General features: G+C 40.6%; 1 gene segment (V, D, J or C); it reads right to left on the reverse strand.

The window, feature by feature from the left end:
* Positions 1-1,467: 1,467 nt before the first annotated feature.
* Positions 1,468-22,417, reverse strand: LOC148136834 (Ig heavy chain C region, membrane-bound form-like). The segment is given in 8 exon segments: positions 1,468-1,931; positions 2,065-2,192; positions 5,014-5,343; positions 5,816-6,124; positions 8,090-8,401; positions 11,444-11,749; positions 21,886-22,236; positions 22,365-22,417. Coding segments are annotated over 8 exon segments (1,794 nt in total).
* Between the last annotated feature and the right edge of the window lie 518 nt (positions 22,418-22,935).

A 22,935-nucleotide genomic window follows, 5' to 3' on the forward strand; every position in this document is an offset into this window, starting at 1 on the left:
CAGAATGTAGGTTGCCTTATCGTGTACGTTCTCAGAGTTCAGTGTTTGGAGTCCTTGTTGGTTCAACCTGTGCTTTGGTCTATAATGCAAAATTACAGAAAAAGATTAATAGCAATTTAAAATAAAGTGTTAGGATATTGGAAGAACACGTAAGAGCTTCAAAGCTTGACAGACGGCTTGTGGGAAAGGACATGGACAGCAGCAGGGTTTCCAGAACTCTAATCTCTGCCTTCCCTGATCGAAATCAACCTGTGATTTATAATTGTTGAGGATTGTTATTCATTAATATCGGTGTGTCAGATAGATCTCAGTCTCAGGGAGGTGTGACGTGCTTCTTTGTTTTGTGATGAACTCAGGGGAACATACAATAGGAAGGGTGTAAACCCAAAGGGGTGCAGGAGCAGAGGATCCCCCGTGTGTATGTGCACAAATCAGGGAATGTACCATGACACGTGGACAGAAGAGCAAATAAACCCTACTTCATCACCCTACGCTGTAGAGAACAAACACAAAGCAATTATGTTAAACTGAAATAAAACAGTCTCTTGTCTCACCTGGAATGTTGCATCTAGCTTCAGGTGCCACGTTTTTGAAAAAAAATGCAAAGTTATGAGATTGGGTGCATGACTGATTCACAACACTATTCCCGGGATGATACACCTCACCAACTCTGAGAAATTGGGACTGTTCTCCTCTGCTGATAGTTTCCAGACTCTGAGAACAGTTGCTATGATTGGTTCTCAATTCCGTCTTGCGTCATATGGATCTCAATGGCTGAATATTTCAGGTACTCATGAGCTGTGCCTTGCCTGATCACAGCGCCCTCTGATTTATTATTTTTGAGGGTCGCTGTTCAGTAATATCCCTGTATCAGACAGATCTCAGTCTCATTCCCTGGGATTTGACAGGTGTGGTGTGTCAAGTAGATCCCAGGAATTGTGCTCCATGAGAATTATGTGTGAGAAAAACTCCAGTTCTGAGAATCCGCCCTTGGATTGTGCACGTGTTGTGTCTGAATACCTGACTGAACGTTGACATTTTTGGGTGATGAATGTTTCGTTGGGCGCTTTAGGTGGCGATTTCTGCATTACTAACCCAGGCTGCCCTGACATTGGGAGTACTTTTAGTTTCGACAGTGTAGAGTAAACTTTCAAACTCCGTTGTCTGACTTTTTTCGGCTTCTGGTGGAGCCTATAAAATTATCATGAGGTGACCCGAGGCCGTGACCCTTGGTGCATAAGCGGAAATGTTCTCTAATCATTCTGCCTCTGGAGTGTTCCATCAGGCATACCGTGTGAAAGGCGCATTTACATTAGTGGGCTGCATGGTAGCACAGCATTAAACTAAATGACTGGATGAAACACAACCAAACAGAACAAGTGAAAGTATTTGGCTGGGAAGGGAGTAGAATGTGGGAAAATGTATTATTACTGACTGGCCTTGAAAAAGAATTAAGCAAACTCAAGGTTAGTGCATATTCATTCGAGATTTATTAACCATTTCAGAAAGCATTTTTATCCAAAAAGTTAATGTAAAAGCTAACAGAAGTGAATATAATGGCTGGATGCCACATTGAGACGAGAACACATGCGCTGTGAGGTGGGAATTTTCTGTACATCAGTAACAGTCACAAGAAAGGGAATACAAAGGCTCATCAGAAAGGGTAGGCAACCATTCTGAGTAAGGAACAAATAAAAACAAAACAAATGGGCTTCAAACAACTGGGAAGCTACAACTTCTTCCAACCACAACCATCTCAAAGATATCAAAGTAAAAAGGAAAATCTATCAATAATTGTCTCAGTTACACGCTGATAAACTGAAGTAATCTCACTGTTAGAGTCAGCAACAGGACAGATTGGAGATGGGAATTCAGAGACCTTGATAAGCAGATCAGGAAAATCAAAGGGGTCCACAACTCATTCACTTAACCTGGAAAAGAGAGAGAAAGCAATGACGCAGATATTTATGATCAGGGACTTTCAGATTTAATGTTTATTCAATGGCACACTATTTCACAAAACCTATTGGACTGCTTGGCGTGAGAAAATGTGATTATTCTCACCTTCACCAGAGTGACGGCAGCGCTGTAGAAAATACTCAGGAAGAACAAGGTGATGAACGTGGAAGCAGTTGTCGAGATGTTGCTGTTAACATCCTCATAGTCTTCAATCCAAGTGCGATCTATTGAATCTATGAATATAAAGCCGAGAGAACGCATTTAGATTGTTTATTGATCCAGATCGATCGATCTGCATTCACGTCATGTAATTAGAGACCATTACATCTTCATAAAGCAGTCAGGTATTTCTCAATGTGACTCTTATCTGTATCTATTAGTGCATTATTGACTCAGCAAGAAATTATTAATACTAACTGCACATGTTCTTTCTTCATTTTCCATGTCAGAACGTTTTAAATTATTTTTCTTTGAATCTATTATTTAAGGATGTTATTATTTGAGGAATGCTTATGACGAATGATCATTTTAATTATATCATTATATTTTAAATATTGGCTGTGACAGCACTTTAGTTGAAAATTGTGGCCATCACTGAATAAAAGTTCAAATGTGATTCTCGTCTTTATGTATTGGTGACCAATTGCTTGGCAAATCGTGAATATAAGTGACATCACAGTCAGGACATTGCTTCATATTTTAGTTTGTAGGATCTGTATGTTAAGGAATAAGTTTTTGTACATGTGTCCCTTAATTTATTTGATCTACTGCTTGATGTGTTTGGTTTTCCTTTAATGTTTGTGCATGTGGTTATGAGAGTCTCTTACTTCACTCTAGCCCATGTTGGAGTCTGTGCATGAATAAACATATTCCTGTTCCTTTACTGCTGGTGTGCTCATGTGTTTGTGCACCTAAATTTTGGTCTTTTCACATTGTGCAAGTATCATCATGCTAATATGCCAATTCGTTGCTGCCTGTGCTTATCTTGTAATGTCTTTGTGAGTGTTCACTTTTCATTAGTGCTATCCAAAATGTGTGCTTATGTGTCTGTTTCAGATCCTACCTAAAACTAGGTTATTTTCAAGTTTATGCTTAATAAATGTTAGCATGCAATGTTATGTTTTGATGGATGTTTATATTTATATGATGATGTTTGCTTGTGTGGCAATCTTTCACAAACCATCTCCTGATAAGCTTGTTTGTGCTATTGTTTGTGGATGCTTGCTGATGCTTGTGCCCATTATCCTTATTGAATAAACGCCCCTCTATTTGTTGATCTATGCACTTGTGTGTCTGCATGTGAGACTCTGAATTTATGTGTGCGTGTGATATTGTATACATGCTGATCAATGTGGTTTAAAAATAACTAATTAAGCTGCCTCTGTCATCGTATGTTTGTAATTCTGAAAATGGGAAAATAATGATATTAATATTTATCTCTGTGCACTTACGTGCGTGTGTGAGTTGACATGTGGGAGGACATTTTTCAGAATTTGTATCTGTGTGTTCATGTGTGTATGTCTGTACGCATTGTGCTGTATGAATGTATATGCATTCATGCCCATTTGTGTGTTACCGTGTGTCTATGTTTCTCATGGTTATGTGTGAGTACCCCTGTTCATTTGTGCAAATGATTTTCTTTCGGTGTATGTGAGTTTTTGTATGAGCTTAGGTGAGTGTTCAAGTACCACTTGCATGTGTGGCTCTGTGCGAGTAAGCGTGTGTGACATCTTATCTATATGCACATTGAAGTGTGCACATAAATATGTGTCTTTAGGTGAGAGCCCATATATGTGTCATTGCGTGTGTATTTGCGATCATCTCTCTGCATCTGTTCTTATACCAGACTGCAATTTTTATTATTCTAATTTATTGTTCTAATTTTATTGGATTGCCCATGATTAGATTTGACCTTGGTGTTGTAGAAAACACTTCCCATCGTCGTGGAGAGATAAGCGTTTTATGAGCAACTTTCTGTTGCAGTGATAGAATTTCTGTCTCTGAGAGAAAAGGCGTGAGTTCAAATCCCCACTGATAATATTTCTGAATATGTTTATTAGAAAATTTCTACTTGTTTTCTGTATGTGAAACAAAATGATATCAGGTATTCGAATACCAGAATTGATCCCATGTGCTCCAGGAAACTGAGACAAAACTATGGAATCCAAACCGGGATGATGCAAACACCAGTTTTGGATTATGGGAATCAATGTTCATCATTTGTTAACAGAGCCAAGCATGTCCAACATACTTCAAAGGTATTATTTTGCATGGAAATGTTAAATTTTGGATAGTAAGCAAGAATCTGACTGTTCCTGTTAGCAACTGGGTTACATTACAGAGGACATCTACCATGGAAACTCTGCACAGGGAGCAAGAGGACAGACCATTCAACGTTCCTCTCCTCTCTGCTCCACGACAACTTATCTGTTGATTCTCTTTGGTGCGAAAGTGAAGATACATTCTGTCAACTCATGCACTGGGTCAAGATCCCTGGAAGTTCCCCAGAAACAAAGGTTACATTCAAACTGTTCTGCACTGTTTATGATTGGTATGTTCTAATCAAATTTAATTTTAAAATATCTTAAATTTACATTTCCAATTGGTGCAATGTGGCAGTTTAAAACTGACATGAATTTTGTAAGAATGTCCAATCAGGGGAATCAAGAACACCAAGTCAAAACTTGTGCCCTACCCTTGACATAAAATGGACATTGTCAGATTTTGTCACAGAGGGATTTAGGATGGATAAGGTACTTGGCGGAATCCTGCAATGAGTGAGCCTTACTCTGTCTCTGATCCAGGGTGTATCTGAGCAGAGAACATTAACTGCACAAGACACTCGTCCGAGACCAGTTAATAATCCACTTTAACTACACAGATGCAATGTAAGTCAGAGTGAGAAACAACTGATTCAGTATTTAACTCACAACTGGAGGAAAAAAAAAACTTTATTACTTTTGTTGAATTATTAAATGCAACTTTGAGATTTTTATTGACATGAATTAACAGGGTCCATCATTGCAAGTGAACTGTTTACGAAACTCGGTTTACCGCTGGATTTATCGACTGTTCTGTTGATGATCTTCAATGGAATCGCTTCATGTCCCACCACACAGGAATAAGAAGCACCGCTGGCCCATTCTTCCGCTGTAATGGATAACAGGCTGTAGATGAAGAAGGAGGTGTTGTCGCTCTCCGCCATCACCTCAGTGTTCTTGTAGTTACTGGGATTAACCGGCTTGTCATTGTTTGTCCACTTGACGAAGATCTCTCGGGGGGAGAAACCTCTCACTAAACAGGTCAGGGAGAGAAACCTCTGAGCGGAGATTTCTTCTGTTGGTGGCAGGAGGACCGACACTGATGGTTCCAGCGGATTAATCACTGCAGAATATTGGAGACAAATATAAATCAACCAAAACATCCTGAACAAATATCACAATTTCACTAAATATTAAGATAAGCCATTTTTAATTTGGGATTTATTCAGTTTCGTTTTCTAAAGGAGCAGAATGGTTCAGTCTGCTCCTTTAGAAAACATTCTGTTCAGTAAAAAGAATAAAGTTTAATGTGAAAGTTGCCTCCATGTTTCCAGCCCACAACAAGGGCATTCTGTCCAACTGTCATTGCTGATGGTGACGTCACAACCCAGGCTTCTTCCCACCTTATCTGACTTAATCAGAATACAATATCCTTTGGTCCATCTTTTTCTGAATCAGCTACTTAGCTATCCTGCCTTCAGATACATCATTAATGCCCCCAATGGTGTTTGTTCATTCCCAATCAAACCCTGCCATTGATGTAACTGGATCTGGATGACACATGGGATGCTTTGTGTTTTAATCTCACCGCTCACCTTTCTCCTTGTGAATGGAGTCTCTCAGCGGAGTCGGCAGATTCTGATGGTACACCACACATTCAAAAGTAACGCCACTCAGCCAGGCTTCAGTAGAAATGTCTAATTTGCTGATCACGCTGTCAGGATTCTGTCCAGGCTGGTCAGCAATCTCTGATTTCAGAGGCTTCTTTTCTTGTTTCCAGGTCACGTTGACTCCAGAAGGAAGATTGAACACAACGCAGGTTAGCGTCACCGTCCCCTCCAGTAAGACTTGTTCTACTGGCGGTGGGAGGATTTTAGCGGTGTTAGGGTGGCACTCGGTATCTTCTATGAAACAAAAATCAAAGTCAATGAAAAATGCCTTTTTATGATACAAACACCCAATCTTCAGATTACTTCTTCACAGGGTGAAGACACCACCTTCAAAATTCCAGCTCCAACCATTGCTGAAACGATGCTTACTATTGTTGATGTATTTTGATCTGTGAAACATTTGTGATTACCTATAACATACCCTGTGTAATTATTCCGAAAGAACACTGGCTTTGTAACAAGTGAAACCTGTGAAAAAAGTAAAATCATCGAAGATACCATCATGTAACCCATGGAATTATCTTTCTTTCGGAGTTTGTCTCTCACTTAAGACCATCTATTGATACTTGTGACAAGAGTAATCTGAATATAATGAGTTCATTTCCATGTTCATAACCCTTAGGTGCAAGTGCTGCTGGTCACGCTGACTGCCAAATCACATCCCAAATTTTGGACAAATTATAAGAAATAATAATTATTCTCTTTGCAGAGTTCTAAAGTGTTACAGGAGCGGTGAACAGCCATGGAAATTCTGTTCATCATATTTAACGTGATCAAAAATACTTTGCGTTATTGGTGTGATGTCATTCTCTAATTTATGTCATTGTTCCTCGTGAGCTGATTTGGAGTAGATCTGAAAACAAGACATTGAGTACAGCATTGGATATCGAGAAGGACACCCATCTCCTTAAGTCTTTCCCTCCATTCAGTTAGTTCATAACTGGTCTGTACTTTCACTTTATTTACCAAGCTGCATTTTTTAATTTCTTCATAGAGCAGGGGAGACAAAAAAACAAAAGCATCTTAAATTAATCTACAAACGCGATGGAAATGTGCACTAATTTTATAGACATCCCCTACTCACTGTGTAAACATCGCCACCCCAAACCAGGCTAAATCAGCCTGTCTCGAGTTCCTAGTTCATTCATCCCTATTGTAGCATTCTTACCAGAATTTATTCTCTTGCCGCATCCTACATAATTACAGAGAGCATCTTAAAAAAGCTTAGTGAGATCACATTTATCCCAGTTCATCAAATGTGATAGCCACTTGGTCTGTGGTCTGATCCCATAAATGAAGTTAAAGAGCTCAGTACCAGATAAAAATCGATGTCGTACAATGTCCAAGGCCAACAGGTTATTGCTGAGCAGGGAATGAAGCATTGAACGCATTTTGATTTATTTTCAAGTAAGGGTCACTGCATATTTTAACCACGTCATTTTGAGACCCCAACATCATAAGATAGAGGATCAGAATAAGGCTGTTCGGCCAATCCAGAGTTGAGATCAGAATGATGCTGGAAAAGCACAGCAGGTCAGGCAGCATCCGACGAGCAGGAAAATTGACGTTTCGGGCTAAAGCCATTCTCCTGCCTTCTCCCCGGACGAAACAAGAGCCGATCTATCTCTGGCTTGAGTACACACAATGGCCTGGCCTCCACAGCCCTCTGCAGCAACATGTTCCACAGACTCATCACCCTCTGGCTGAAGGAATTCCTCCCCATCTCAGTTCTAAACGGTGCCCCTTTGACCCTGAGACTGTGCCCTTGGGACCTAGTCTCGCCTATCAGTCAAAACATCTATTCCGTGTTCACTCGACCTCAGTATCTCAGTATTTTCTATGTTTCAATCAGATATCTATCTAATATCCCCCTCCACCCCCAAACTTATCCTTGAAGCGACTACCAGGCAAGGATTCAGCACTCTGCATGCCTCTCCCAGCATGGTCAGGCAACAAACTATTTAACAAAGCTCACTGTCTATATATCTATCTTCAACAGAGAGGAAATATGCTTTTCTGACTTGCCAAAAGGTTGAATTATGAGCAATGCTAATGTAACACTCATATTGAAATGAGATACGTGGCATGTTGGGAAACGAGAAGCTGTACCGTGCTGTTTACTATGCCTGATAAATTCGTGTGTTTGATTCACATCAGAGTTCAGAGTGATTTGTAGCTCTCTCAGTCTGTGTCTCTTACCCTGGAGTGCGGTGATGTTTTTACTTTGAATGTTCTCTCCATGAGTGACCTGGCAGGTATAGACCGCGCTGTTGAACCATTCACCATAAGGGACCATCAGCCGACTCGTCACCGAGAAGTTCCCGTTTGCCTCACACACGGGAGACGTGAAGAAGCCAGAATCCAAGGGTCGGCCATTTTTCAACCAACTCACGGAGATCGACTTCGGATGGAAATCGATGATTGAACAGACGATGGTTGCAAACTTGCTGCTTGCGATTTCTTCACTGGAGCTCACAGTTAGGAGAAGGGTTGGTTGGAGAGGATCTGTACCTTTAGGAAACACATCGCATAAATTATCTGACGAATTTCACAACAAATACAATCAGTTCTCATATATCAAGGTTTCTCGTGGTTAATGGATACAAGAATCATAATTGTGCAGAGTGCTGGAGAAGCTGGGATCCACACAGAAAGATGAGCAGGACAATGTGAAAGGCAAAAATTATAGAACGCAGCAAGGGAGTCAAGGAGGCATAGAAACTATAGGCCGGTAACATCAGAAGGGAGATAGCAACGTTGGATGGTATTCGTTTTAATGACAGAGTCTGATGAACAAGGCAGATGAATTACCGGCAAAAATGAGGAAATGATACGGTTGCTATCACGGAGACATATTGACAGCCGGGCAGGAGTGGCTATTCAATATTCCAGGATTTAGTGCCTTCAGGCGAGACAGGGAAAGATGGAAAAGGATGGGGGCGGGGGTGTGCGGTACAGAATGTTGCTTCTGTCGCAATTCTGACAAGAGTATTTTAGGCTGCAAAGAGAAATGAAATCATGGATACCTCCTTGAACAAAGGCAAATGGACAGTACTTCAAAACCAAAATACAGCAAAAATAACTACTGGGAGAGCACGATAGACCTTACTATAGGTCCAAAAGACCAAGTGCAAATACATGGGCAAATTTCAGAGACGTGGAAATTAAATAGGGGAATGAGAAAAGAGGTTTTGAACTTCCTCAGCATAGGCTTGGATATTCACTTTGTCAAAAATTTAGAGAGAACACAATTCTGAAAATTCCCCCAGGAGAATATTTTCACAAAGTATGTGTTAATACAGAGAATTTGAATCCAGACCTTGCAAGAGAGGTGTGAACCTGAACTTAACTTTAGGGAGTGAAGTCGACCCAGTGGGTAAAACACCAATGGTGGAGCACTTTGCAGACAGTGATCATAAATCAGTTGGATTTCAGATTGTACTGCAAAGGAATAGAAATTGGCCCAAAGTTCTGAAAAGGGGAAGGACAATTTTAGTAAGATCAGGTAATGACTTGACCAGAGTGTACTGGAAGCTGACACTTATTGGTAAATCCGAGTCAGAGCAAGTGTGACACATTTAAGAAAGAGATAGGAAAATCACAGGGAGGTCATTTCCCAGGAAGCCACTGCGTGGGACCAAGAATGCAGCGGGCTCTGGACACCAAAGGGCATGGAGGGGGAGATAAAGAGAAACAAGGGAGGCTTCCGGTCTATACTGAAATCTCAAAACAAAAGAAATTAGTATGGAGTACAAGGGGGAGTTTGAAAGACAAAGGAATTAGAAGAGCAAAAGGGACCATGAGAAAATAATAGCAGTCAAAATAAAGGAAAATATTTTTAAAAGTTACAGGCTCATTCATAATAAAAGAATTATTCGGGAAACAGTAATGCCCATTAAGTGTTATTATTGGAGTGGAGCCGGAGGATTAGGTTGTGTTCAAAACGAATGTGTTGTGTCAGTGTTCACTCGTAAGAGGGACAGTGTGGGGACCGAAATCATGGAGGGGTGTTGTGATGTAGTTTTCAGAAATTAGGACACATGATGTGATGTTCTGTGTTGTCTTGCTGAATGAAAAGTGGTTATATTTCCAGGGCAGATGAAAAGTATACCAAGCGGTTGAGCGATGCAAAGGATGAAATAGTTGGGTTGCTGACAATAATTTAGAAATCCTGTCTGGCCACAGCAGTTGTGCCAAGTGAGTGTAGATCAGCCAACGTTGCACTGTTATGCAGGCCGAAGGAAGGGATAAATAATGAAAACACAGATCTGTCAAGCTAGTCTCAGTGGTAGGGAAACTATTGAGAAGTGAAATTAGTCTTCATTTAGAAGATAAATCTACAATTTTCAGCATGGTTTTATTGAGAGGAAGTCATGTGTGACAGTTTTCATGCAGTTTTCAGAGAGATAACTCGATGTTCAGATGATAGCAATAATCAGAGCCAATGGGATCCGAGTTAATTTGACAGATTGGATCTATAACTGGCTGAGTGGTGGGAGCAGGGGATAATAGTCATCGGGTGTCTGCGTGACTGGAAATCTATGTCTCCTGGTGTTCTGTAGGGATTGGTGTTGATTTCCTTGCTATTTCTCTTACATACCAATGATTGAGACTCAAATTTAGGAGGATTAACCAGTGAATTCACAGATGAAATGAAAACTGTCATGTTGGTAAGTCATGAGCATAATGGCTTTAGAATGCAGGAGAATATAAAAGGGTTGGTTGTTTGTGAAGAGAAGTTGCAAATGGAAATTATTCTGGATAAATGTAAGGTGATGTAATTCGGCAGACGAATCTGTGAGATATGACATTTTGAATGGTGGAACCCTGGAAAGGACTAAGGATCTTTGGTGTACGTACCCAAAGATCCCCTATAGTACTGTGTCGTCTGGATAAAGAGGCTAAGAAGGTGGGAGGATATTTGCTTTTATTATCCGAGACATTGTCAATGAAGATTAGGGAGATGATACTGGAACTTATTAGAACACTGGTTAGGCCATACTGAAGCGTTCTGTGCATGTAATCGAAGGAATGTGATTACACTGAAGGCAGTATTGATGAGATTTGCCAGGATCTTGCCTGGGTTGGAGGGTTTTAGTTATGAAACTAGATTAGATAGACAGGGGTTTTCCTTGGAGCAGAGGAGAATTAGGGAGAAGATGATCATGATGTCTAGAATTATTTTAGTCATAGACAGCGAGAGATCAATGCCTCAGGGGCACAGGGTGAAGGTAAGGCCTGGAGCTTCCAAGTGGATCTCAGGGAAAACAAAATCAAACAGAGGGTGGTGTTAGCCTGGAGCTCAGCACCTATAAGTCATGTAGAAACTGAGCCCCTCATAATAAGTATGAAGTATTGAGATGCATCCTTGCAAAGGCAAGTCACATGAGACTGGAATAGTTAGGTGGCTGCTATTGATAGGCGTGAACTGGATGGATCAAAGGGCCTTTTTTCCTGTGCTGTATAAGGTGATTCTGTGAAAATGGTTATAAATAATGCCTTATTCATATTAATCCCAGATGCTCTGTTTATCTCAGTTCCCACAACACGTACCTGGACATGGCATTTCTTTGCTCTTGTGTGACCCGCTGTGTTGAACCTCACAGGAGATTTTGCTGGGGCAACCTACTGCTGACTCGGGCAGGGTTAACTGGCTGCTCAGGGTGTAAGTTCCCTTCTTGTTTCTCACTGATAGGTAAGTCTTCAATCCAGTCGTGATTAGCTCCCCTCCTTTCTTCCAGGTTACCTTGGTGACGTCAGGGGAATAGTCCATCGCCAAACAACCAAAGATCGCAGAACCGGTGTTGTGCTCCTGACAGGAGGAGACCAGGCCATAAAGCGTGGGGGGAGATGGTGTCTCTACAATAGAATGACCAATTGAGCATGTTAGTTTCTGTTCATTTGACCTTATCAGTTACTCAAATGTATCCTCAGCTGTAAACGTTTGCCAGTATGCTCCCGCTGAGTCTACAGCATAACTAGGGTTTATTTTTGGTTCCTACCAGTTGCTGATCATGATCATTGGTTCCCTATTTAGAAACATGCCCTCGACCTTGACCATTGCCATATAATTTAGGAAGAAGAACATCCTGATCCCACCCCAGTAACTGTTTGAAGATCTCACCAACTGACACTTTCACTGGATTGCTGTGAAGAGCAGAGAAGTTTCACAAAATACAAACCAAGGAAATGCAGATTCATCGAAATTCTACAGTGTGTGCAAACAGGCCATTTGGCCCAACAAGTCCACACCCACCCTCTGAAAAGTAACGCTTCGAGACCCATTCCCCTACCCTATTATGCTACAGTTAACCCTGACTAATGCAGCTAACCTCCCAATCACTGAACACAACATTTGCAATTCCCCCAGCTTGCACATCTTTGGACTGTGGGAGGAAACGCACACAGACATGGGGAGAAGGTGCCAACTCCACACAGAGAGTCACCCGAGGCTGGAATGGAACCTGAGTCCCTAGCACTGTGAGGCAGCAGCGCTAACCACGGAACCAGCGTGCTGCCCCACTAGGTACCGTGCTGCTGGAAATACCCAACACCTGGCAGTACCCCCGGAGAGAAACCAGAGTGAATCATAGAACATATAATATTACAGTGCAATACAGGCCCTTCGGCCCTCGATGTTGCGCTGCCCTATCATACTAACCTGAAGCCCATCCCACCTACACTATTCCATGTACGTCCATATGCCTGCCAATGGCGACTTAAATGTACTGAAACTTGGCGAATCTCCTACCATTGCAGGCAAAGCATTCCATACCCTTACTACGCAATGAGTAAAGAAACTACCTCTGACATCTATCTTATACCTATCTCCCCTCACTTTAAAGTTGTGTCCCCTCGTGTTTGCCGTCCCCATACTTGGAAATCAGGTCCAGTGAGCCTTCCTCACTTATCAATGCAAGGCAGAATGTTCTCTCTGGGAGGGAGGTCACTGCAGCAGCAGCACAGGCAGGAGCTGAACACTGGGACGGGGAGGATGGCTGTCACGGCTGAACTCATGCCAATTGTCTGGAAGTTGAAACATCTAATTTACAATTATCTGAATTCTGGAGGCCTCTGAAAAATGGAGGACCATTAAGTTTCAGAGACTTTGGAGTATTACAGCTGAGTATTTATGTAATTATGATTTGAGAAATGAACAAGTAATGTTAAACTTTAATAAATATCAACCTGGTACACAGTTCACCACCAAACCTCATCTTTCAGACTAACCACTGCACTTATTCTGTCTAGACCTAAATTTCCACTCACATTGAGAAACCCTACCCTGCTATATACCCATTCATGCCCGGAACACACAACCCCTATCACACGAAACACATCCAAGGCAATCCATATCGGGAGTGTAGCTGAGCAGAGAGATCTCGGTGTCCATGTACATAGATCCCTAAAAGTTGCCAGCCAGTTTGATAGAGTTGTTTAGAAGGCATTCTTTGTGTTGGCTTTCATCGATAGAGGGACTGAGTTTCAGAACCACGAGGTTAGGCTGCAGCTGTACAAAACTCTGGTGTGGCCGCACTTGGAGTATTGTGTACTGTTCTGGTCACCACATTATAGAAAGAATGTGGAAGCTTTGGAAGAGTTCAGTGGAGCTTTACCAGGATGTAGTTTGGTATGGCGGGAAGGTTTAATGAGGAAAAGATGAGGGTCTTCAGGCTGTTTTTGTTTGAGAGAAGAAGGTTGAGAGGTGACTTAATTGAGACATAAAAGAAAAACAGAGGGTGGACAGTGAAAGTCTTTTTCCTTGAATAGTGATGGTTAGCAGGAGAGGACATAGATGACAAATGTCAGAGGTTGTTTCTTTACTCAGAGAGTAATAGGGCAATGGAACGCACTGCCTGCAACAATAGTACACTCACCAACTTTAAGGGCATTTAAAAGATCATTGGATAAACATATGGATGAAAATGGAATAGTGTAGGATAGATAGGCTTCAGATTGATTCCAGAGGTCAGCGCAACATCGAGGGCTGAAGGGCCTGTACTGCACTGTAATGTTCTATGTTCTATATTCCAGATGGACATATGATCTCAATTCCTTTCAGTCATTTACACTCTTGCCGCCCTGCACCTGGCCCATGGTGAATCTGGCCCTGACTGGACCTGGCACCATCATTTTCACAACCTCGGGCAAATGTCCACTACCCAAGACATGACCTCAGTCCTTGATCACTGACCTCTCATCTTACCCAAGTGAACCTGTGCACATTGCATCCTAGCTCCTTTCGCATCTGTGCTTTACAACCTACCATTTTGCCAGACTCCGAGCTTTGCATTTTGACAACACGTCCACCTGTCACTTCATTACAGTGACCTTCCACCCCCGAAACATCCTGGCACTCTGCCCACCTCTACACTAACCAGCTTGGCATCCTGCCCACCTCTCCATAAACCAACCTGGCAAAGACAGACCTCCTGCATTTCAGCTCAAACTACCCCTCACCTACCAAGCACAATTCGAACAAATTATCCTGTGACCATTACCATTTACCTTGATGCCACCTTGCCAGACAGAGTGCATGCAAGCTTACCCAGCAGCCAGCCAACACCTCACAGCCTACCAGCTCAAACTCTCCCACATGCCCAATCTAGCCCCTCACTTGCTCACCACCTTCCAACTTTGAGCCTACTCCACCATAAAGTGAGTGAGTCATAAAGTCATACAGCACAGAAACAGTTCCTTGGGTCCAGCTCATCCATGCTGACCAGAGTTCCCAAATTAAACTAATTCCACTTGCCTGCCTTTGGCCCATATCCATCCAGACCCATCCAGTTCCTGTAGCTGTTCAAATGCCTTCTAAATGTTGGACCTATCTCTGCATTTACCACTTCCTCTGGCAGTTGATTCCAATGCTTTGGACAGTTACAACATGAAGCCCTAACTCCTGCACTCAGTGCTCTGAGCAATGAAGATACATGTGCCAAACACCTTCAACACACTAGGTACTTGAGTCAACGCTTTCAAGAATCTATGAGTCTGAACCTTCAGGGTCCTCAGTGTTCAACATCACTCCCCAGTGCCCTAACATTAACTCTGTAAGACTCTAGGAGTCTGGAACCTCAGGGCCCTATGTATTACATCACTATCCAGTGGCCTACCATTAACTCTGTAAGTTGTGACCTGATTTGTCTTCTCAAAAAGCAACACGTCGTATTCATTTAAATTAAATTCCATCTGCCACTCCTCAGCCAATTGGCCCAGCTGATCAAGATCTCATTGCACGTTTAGATAACTTTCACTGCCAATTATACCACCAATGTTGGCGTTTCGTGCAAACTTACAAACCATGTCCATTCAATGTTTTCATGGCTTTCAACCAATATTGTTTCCCTTTCTCCCACATATCCGTAGCATTTTTTAAGGATTGAAGGAATCTATCTCCTTATTGAAATCATTTCATATTTTGTCAATTTCTGTGGTGGAGAATTCCAAATGTTCACCATTCTTTTGCTGAACAGTAAACAATCAGGTTCAATGTTATCGGTGTGTTGGGAAGACTGGTGATCAGCAAGATTAATGATCATCCCATGAATGGAATAGCCTTCTAGAGGGGCCAAGGTGCCTTCTTCAGCTTCCATTTTGCATGCGGACATGTCCCTTCGGCAGCATGTTTCAAAATTGTGGTCCTTAAGGATAAGGGCCATATGCATGTAAATGCTTCACCTGAAAGCTTTCCTCCAAATCAGACTTCAACTTGACTCGCAACTATTTCCCTGCCCGTTTCCTCTTCCTCAATCACAGCCATGGGACTCACTTCCTAACAGCGCTGTGAATGTGCTCATACCACACAAACTTCAGCAATTCAAATAGACTGATGATAACTGGTTTCTCAAGGCGATATAACAAGTCTGACACTTCCACACCTGTCTAGAGATGCAAACAACCACTGGAAGAATTGAAAATTATTTGAGGCACTTGTGTGTCTACGCAAGGTGACATGGTTTCCTTTTGTGTGATTTGACTGTGTTTTCACTGAATGAACGGAGCTATTTCTTAATCATATAATAGGAATGAAGCTTCCCTCATTTTTAGCAAGGCAATCACACATTATATTTCTTTATTCCAGGGAAGTATAGTGTTAAATTAAAGAAATATGATGATTGGGATGTTTCAATTGGAAATTGTCAGAGATTGAAAGTTTACTTTCATGAGCAATTATTTCCAGCCTCATCGTGTCACAGTACTCACAGGAATGTCTTTCAGAAATGGTGTCTCCCTTTGTTATGGGCAGTCGAATCAGTAAACCTGGGATAATTTTTGCTTGTTAATCAAAGGTGTTAAAGAGTTTTAGCCAAAGGGAGACCTGTGGATTTGGCTCACAGATGCACCATGATCTAAGTAAGTGGTGGAACAGCTTGAGGGGCTGAGTGCCCTTCTCTTCCTCCTACCTTCCTATCATTGTGTCATTCATTAAGCTAGCACTGGCGGTGAACACTTTTTATTAAAATATTTCGATAAATTAATTGTTTCACATGCTTTAAAAAAAACTTCTGTTGATTATTTGGGACGGGATCATTGACATTCTCTATTTGAGTGATCAAAATAACTTCCACCCACTTACACCAGCCACTGCACTCTGGAGTGTGTTGTTACTTCATAATATTTTCTTGTGAAACTACAGCTCGAGATCAGGGCGCTCAAATTCAATGATTCTCTGATATTTAATATCTCTGAACATTCGCAATTTGTTCAAATGCATCTTTTCTCTGAAGAACGTGTTTAATCGAACAGAACCTTTTTCAATGAAACAACAAACTTTAAATGCTAGAAAACCAAAATAAAATACAGCAATTTCTGAAGAAACTCAGTAGATCTCGCAGCTCCTGTGGAGAGATTGCAAGGTTAACCTTTCGCACACAGAGACCCCCTCTTCACCAAATTCTTTTCATGTTTTTGGCACAAGAGCTCAACCTGTTAAGATAAACAGTGATTACGTTGGCTTGACTCCTGTTGGAAAATGAATTCTTAGCAGAGGTACTGGATGGTCTGAGATAGCAATTGAAGACCAGTTGAAAAGCTATTGCCATCTGCAGCAAGTGTTGGATTCAGCGGAACTCCCACCGTACTGAACAATCAAATTTAGCTACAGCACTGGTTTAATAAAAAGTAAAACAGCCTAAGCATAATCTCATCAAATATGCTTTGAAAATGATTCATTCTGGATTAGTTATCAATGATATTGTTAGAACAGCAAGACAAAAGCTGGGATTTCTTTGAGCACTTACTCCATTAACCCCATCTAGTGATGCCCAAAAGCTTGTGAACAAATATTGATCTAGAAAAAGCTGCTAAACACCAAAATTCTGTTTAATATCTAAGAGACACAAGTCAGGACAGCGATTGAATAGATTTCACTGGCCTCTGTGAGTGGAATTCCAACAAACACCCAAACATTTCAATCTGCTTTCTTGCACTGAAGTAAGCTGATAAGAGAGAGATGGTGTTACATACCACTCTAACAGGTTGTCAGTGAACACAGGCCACCTGGCACAGAATCAGGGACCCTACTACAACATCACAACAGACCTGAACACAATGAGCTTGACACTATCACGGAGAACACAGCCCACCTGTTTTGACAGTACATAAACCATGTTAGTTATTATCACCTTCCAACAACCAGGGATTGTTCCAGAATGTTTGTACAATGAAAGTAACATTTCAACATTTATCCAAGAATGCTTTGACAGCAGCTCCAAATTGTTCAAACTCTATGGGAACTACAGAGGAATAAATCTAGGAATTGCATTGCCATCAATTCACTGTCACTGGATTCCAACCTAGAACTCCCTTCCTCTTTCCCCTGTGAATGTTGCTGCACCAGACGGTCTACTTAGTTTGGAAAAGATTAAAATGTTTTGAAGTGTAATATGACCATTGCCAGTGACATTAAAAGCTGATAATAGGTTTTCAAATAATAAGATGCAAAAAAATTCTGATTCTACATTGTGCCACGAAACATGTCCTGCATAACTGAGGCACAAAGAAAATATACAGCATATTTCCCTCTGCCTCGCTCAATCAAATATCTCTTTTTGCCAACAACCAATTTCAAAACTCTTGCTGTATGCCTTTTGTTCCTGAAACGTACATTCTGATTGGAACAACTTAGTCAGGGCTCTCAATTCTGAGGCACCTAATCGAATATTGTATTTCTGGCAGATAAAGCTCAAGATAAAATTGAACTGCCTGAGATTCAGGTATCCGAACTGGACAATTTACAAATGGTCAGGACTGTTGACAAGTTAGTCGGAGATAGCACAGAAACAAACTGCACAACAGACTTAATCCTAGAGGATACATTGCTCAACTCCTCACGTCAAATATATTCACTGTAATTGAACATTCATCAGAGGAACTAACCAATGGATTAATGTGAACGAGAATGTGTTCACAATGAACATAAATAACCACTGAGTTAATAAACTTAATAAGTCATTGTATTTAACAAAATTATTGAGGTGGGAAATATCGCCAATTAAAGCCCAGATCCGGAGGAAATGGATTATTCTCTAAATTATTTTTACATATTCTTAAAACGTTCCTTGAACTGTGGAGATTTTGCATGCACTGCATAAAGTCCAGTGTGGAAAGCATTTCTGTTGAAGGAATTAGGGCAAGGTCATTTTCTTTGTTAACTGCTTTTAATGAACGAAAATGTTTAAAAAGGTATGAATTGAAAACATGCTTCTGTCTGGAGTTGCCCACTTTAGCGGTTGTCTAAGTAAATGTGGGCACTGCTGCCTCACAGATCCAGGTACCTAGGCTCGGTTCCAGCCTCGGGTGACTGCCAAGTGGAGTTTACACAATGTCCCCTGTGTCTGTGTGGGTTTCCTCGCACAATCCAAAGATGTGCATGAAGGGGAAATGGTCAAGCTATATCGTCCATAGTGTTAGGTGCATTAGTCAGGGGTAAATATAGGGAAGGGGAATGGGTCTGGGTGGGTTACTCTTCAGAGGGTCGGTGTGGACTTGTTGGGCCAAATGGCCCGATACATACTGCAGGAAATCTAATCTAAATGATTGACACACTTAACTAATGTGAGCAATTCCTTCCGATCGCTACATTGCAATAAATCGGTCAAGTATATTAATTAAAATAAATATTAATCTATTTTCAATGTCTGAATAAACAATGTGCTCTGTTATCCTCTAGTTCGTCTTCTGCAAATTTGTGAACTCTGCATCCGTCTGAACACATCGATGTAAAATGAATTCTCTGCGTTTGCAGCAAGCACTCCCATGGTTTTAAGAGTAGGGTTCCTACAGTATAGAAACAGGCCATTTGGCCCAACTGACCCTCTGAACAGTCAGTAGCCCAGCCAGACCCATTCCCCCTAATTTATATTTACCCCTGACTAATGCACCCTAACCTACACATCCCTGAACACTATGGCTGTGCTAAGTTGCACAAATCACCTGACTTGCCCATCTTTTGGACTGTGGTAGGAAACCAGATCGCCCGAAGGAAACCCACGCAGACACAGGGAGAATGTGCTAACTCCACACAGGCAGTCACCCGAGGGTGGAATCGAATTTGGGACCGAATGTGAGGCAGCAGTGCCAACCACTGAGACACCATGCTGCTCTGCGAGTTCATGAGTGGATTATTTTAATTAATTCAAAATTTGGCCTTGGTCACATAATTCACAATAGCAGTTGTTTCCGAAAGAATGACTCCTCAGTTGATATTTTGTTGTAAAATGGAACTATTTATTTAAAATGCACAGATTGGGAACAATCTAAAGCACTGTGCAGATTAAATAATTCAGTTAGTGTTTTATTTTTATTCTGTAAATCCAGTTTAATCAGGGACATAACAATTAATTAATTCAAGTTACGTGTGAAACTGATCAAAGCAGTGAAACTGACCTGTTCTTCATAGAATTGAGCAGAATTTCCAAATGGTCTTTGCCAATGATCTTTTCCAGCCAGAAAAATATGTATGTAGTGTACAGCGGAATTGAAAAGTGTTTCTTGATCAATTATAACACAGTCATGGCATTTTTGCTCAAGAGCAAGAACTATTCGAACATTAGACTTTTGAAATTCTATTTATATTTCTCTATAACTTGTAAACTGTTTAAAGACAGACCTTATGACTGAACTAGATAGTTGAGTTCTGAATTTGGATTGTAAAGCATGGATTAGATTAATCCTTAATTATTTATTTTAAGTAAAAATGGCGCCCGAAGGTATCTGTTTTCCCTTCATTTCTAAAACCTTTGCGATTTGCCTTTCACTTAATAATAGGCTTTATGAAATTTCAACTTGCACGCTGAATGCATTGAATGAGGAACCAGGAACGGTTCACTGTCACCAACCGTGTTAACATTGCAAAAACAATGTAGAAACCAGAAACGGTTTCCCAAATATAACACATTTAATGTTACCCAAGCACAGTCCCCCCTCAACAGATCAATGATCACCAGATCACAACACGGTGTGTTTGCAGCAGAACTAGCTCTGCAAACATTTTCAACAGAACCAAGAACATGATGTAACCTCACAAAAAAAAACAAATTGAGGTCTAACAAAGCTGCTCAGAATCCAGCAAACTAATGATTAAATTGAATAGAAATAACAAGTCATAACAGCAACTTTGTTTGTGAGGGGACTTAACACTTAAAGCTGTAACGTTGCTGGCAACAGTTCAATTTATTTCCAACCTGCACACCCTTCTTGATCGTGACAATCCTGTGCAGCGCACAGTAGAGTGGTTGAAGGCATATATTGATTAATCACTTCATGGTCAAAACAAAATTACTGAATGGACAAATATTACCACATTATAATTTTAAGTTAGTATCAATTACATAATCTGATCAATTCTGTAGTTTCAGATTTTAGTCCCAAACTTTATTTTGAATGAGGCTACTCAAAACAAAATTCAGTTAGCTTACAATTAGAACTGAGTTTTTTTTAAAAAGTCAATGCATTAAAAACTCGTTTTTTTTTCATTTCTCACACTTCCGGGTTTCTGCCTTAAGTTGTTTTTCAGACCGTTACAAATGGATGTAATGTTTTCAATCAAGCAGAGAAAAATATGTCAAAAAAGTTTAACAAATGCAGAAATGATTCATGAAAAACAAAAGAACTTCACAAATATTGGTCATGAAAAGGTATCCAGAGAGACAATTTCCTCACCAGAAAGAAAACACCAGTTACAGAAAGCATGAAAATGCAGATCAATTTCACAAACTGAATAAGAATCCAATCAACTCAATTCAACAGAATCAAGGAAAATAAAATCAGAATCCAATCAACTCAGAACAACAGATTTGAATGAAACATAATCAGAATCCAAACAATTCAATTCAACAGAATCAAATAAAACAATTTCAAAAAACCAATCAACACAATTCAACAAAGTAAAAACCAAGTCAGAATCTAATCAACACAGTTCAAACCGAATCAACTTAAACAAAGCCAAAATCCAATCAACTCAATTCAACAGAATCAAGTAAAACAAACTCAGAATCTAATCAACAGAATGCAATATAGCACCGCAAGAAAATTTTATGACACTTTCTAACCTGCTTGTCATCAACAAAATTATCAAAATAAATGTGAAAATAGAATCATGGTAAGAACATATAGTAAAGAAATGAATAATGATATTTTAGCATATTTTAATCATGTTTGGTAATATCTCGAACATCTTTGAATTCTTAGCGTTTGTTATTGATAATAAAACTCACAGTCAGGGTGTCACTAACATTAAACATTATTTATAGCTGACTGATTAAGAGACATTGCCCATCTGATCAAAAAAAAGAGATACACGAAGCAACTCGCTCCATCATCCCCATTGTAACTATTTGCTGAGCCTTAACTGAAGTCTATAATCAGTCTGAACAAAAATTAATCCAAACCAAACCAAACTCAGCACAGAATCTGAGTTTCATTTAATTCAGAAATTAGTCACATGAATAGAAAGTTTTTAAAAAGTCAGAAAGAAAGTTCAAGGGTCTTACCTGAAGTCACAGTCACCATGGTCCCTTGGCCCCAGTATTGGTTATAGTATCTTGCACAGTAATAGATGGCGGTTTCTTCGATCTTCAGATTCCCCATGTCCAACGCGAAAATGTTGTTTGAATTGTCTTTGGACGCAGTAAATCGACCCTTGATGGCTGGTGCATAGTTACTGCTGGATGAACTATAGTAGCGAACCAGCCACTCCAGACCCTGTCCGGGAACCTGTCGGACCCAGTACATGTAGCTGCCGCTAAGATCGAACCCGCTGGTTTTACAGGTCAGTTTCAGGCTGCCTGCGGGACGGCCAGTCTCTGCCTCTGGCTGGGTCAAAACAATCGCCGACTGGACACCTTTAAAAAAGAAAACAAATAAACCGTGAGCATTAATGCTGATGACATGATGGCTGAGTGTTTTACATTCCTGCGGTAGACGAACATTGAGACAGAAACAAAGAGAGACATGAACAAAAAACACTCACATGATAAGAAAATCAGTAACAGACTGAGATAAATTGTCGACACAATCATTCTGATAAATTGTGGGAAACGGTTCTGCTAAGATCTTTCTAAACAGAGCCGACCCAGGAGTGTTGAATTACAGTCCAGTGCCAAAGGTTTATATGGCCATCGGAAGGGGCAGGCTTACTGCTTCCGCATGTTGGTTTCCTGCTGGAGGCTGAGACTGGATCCTGGTATCAGCTTGCACAGCCCGAACACATGGGATCATGTATTTACATGAGGTTTTGCTTAAACACGGACACATACACATCTTGGGATATTTCTTTTGCTGAATCGCTTCTTTGGAAGTAAATTTGAGTAGCTTCAGGTCTGTTTAACATGATAGTTGCATGTATTTTGATTAAAAAAAAACAAATTCAACTGGAAGTTAGCTCCCTTTATTTCTACATTCATTCACAAGCAGATAAAACTAAAATGAAAGTTCAAACATATTACCAGCCAATAAAACAGTTGAGCTTTTCTTCCCTGGATACTGCAAGTCTCTGTCGCACTCAAAATAACATGTAATTCATATGAAACATTTCAAAATTC

This window comes from Chiloscyllium plagiosum, unplaced genomic scaffold, assembly GCF_037043375.1.
Source record: "Chiloscyllium plagiosum isolate Xiang-an unplaced genomic scaffold, Cpla_swu_hap1 HiC_scaffold_45, whole genome shotgun sequence".
NCBI lineage: Eukaryota > Metazoa > Chordata > Chondrichthyes > Orectolobiformes > Hemiscylliidae > Chiloscyllium > Chiloscyllium plagiosum.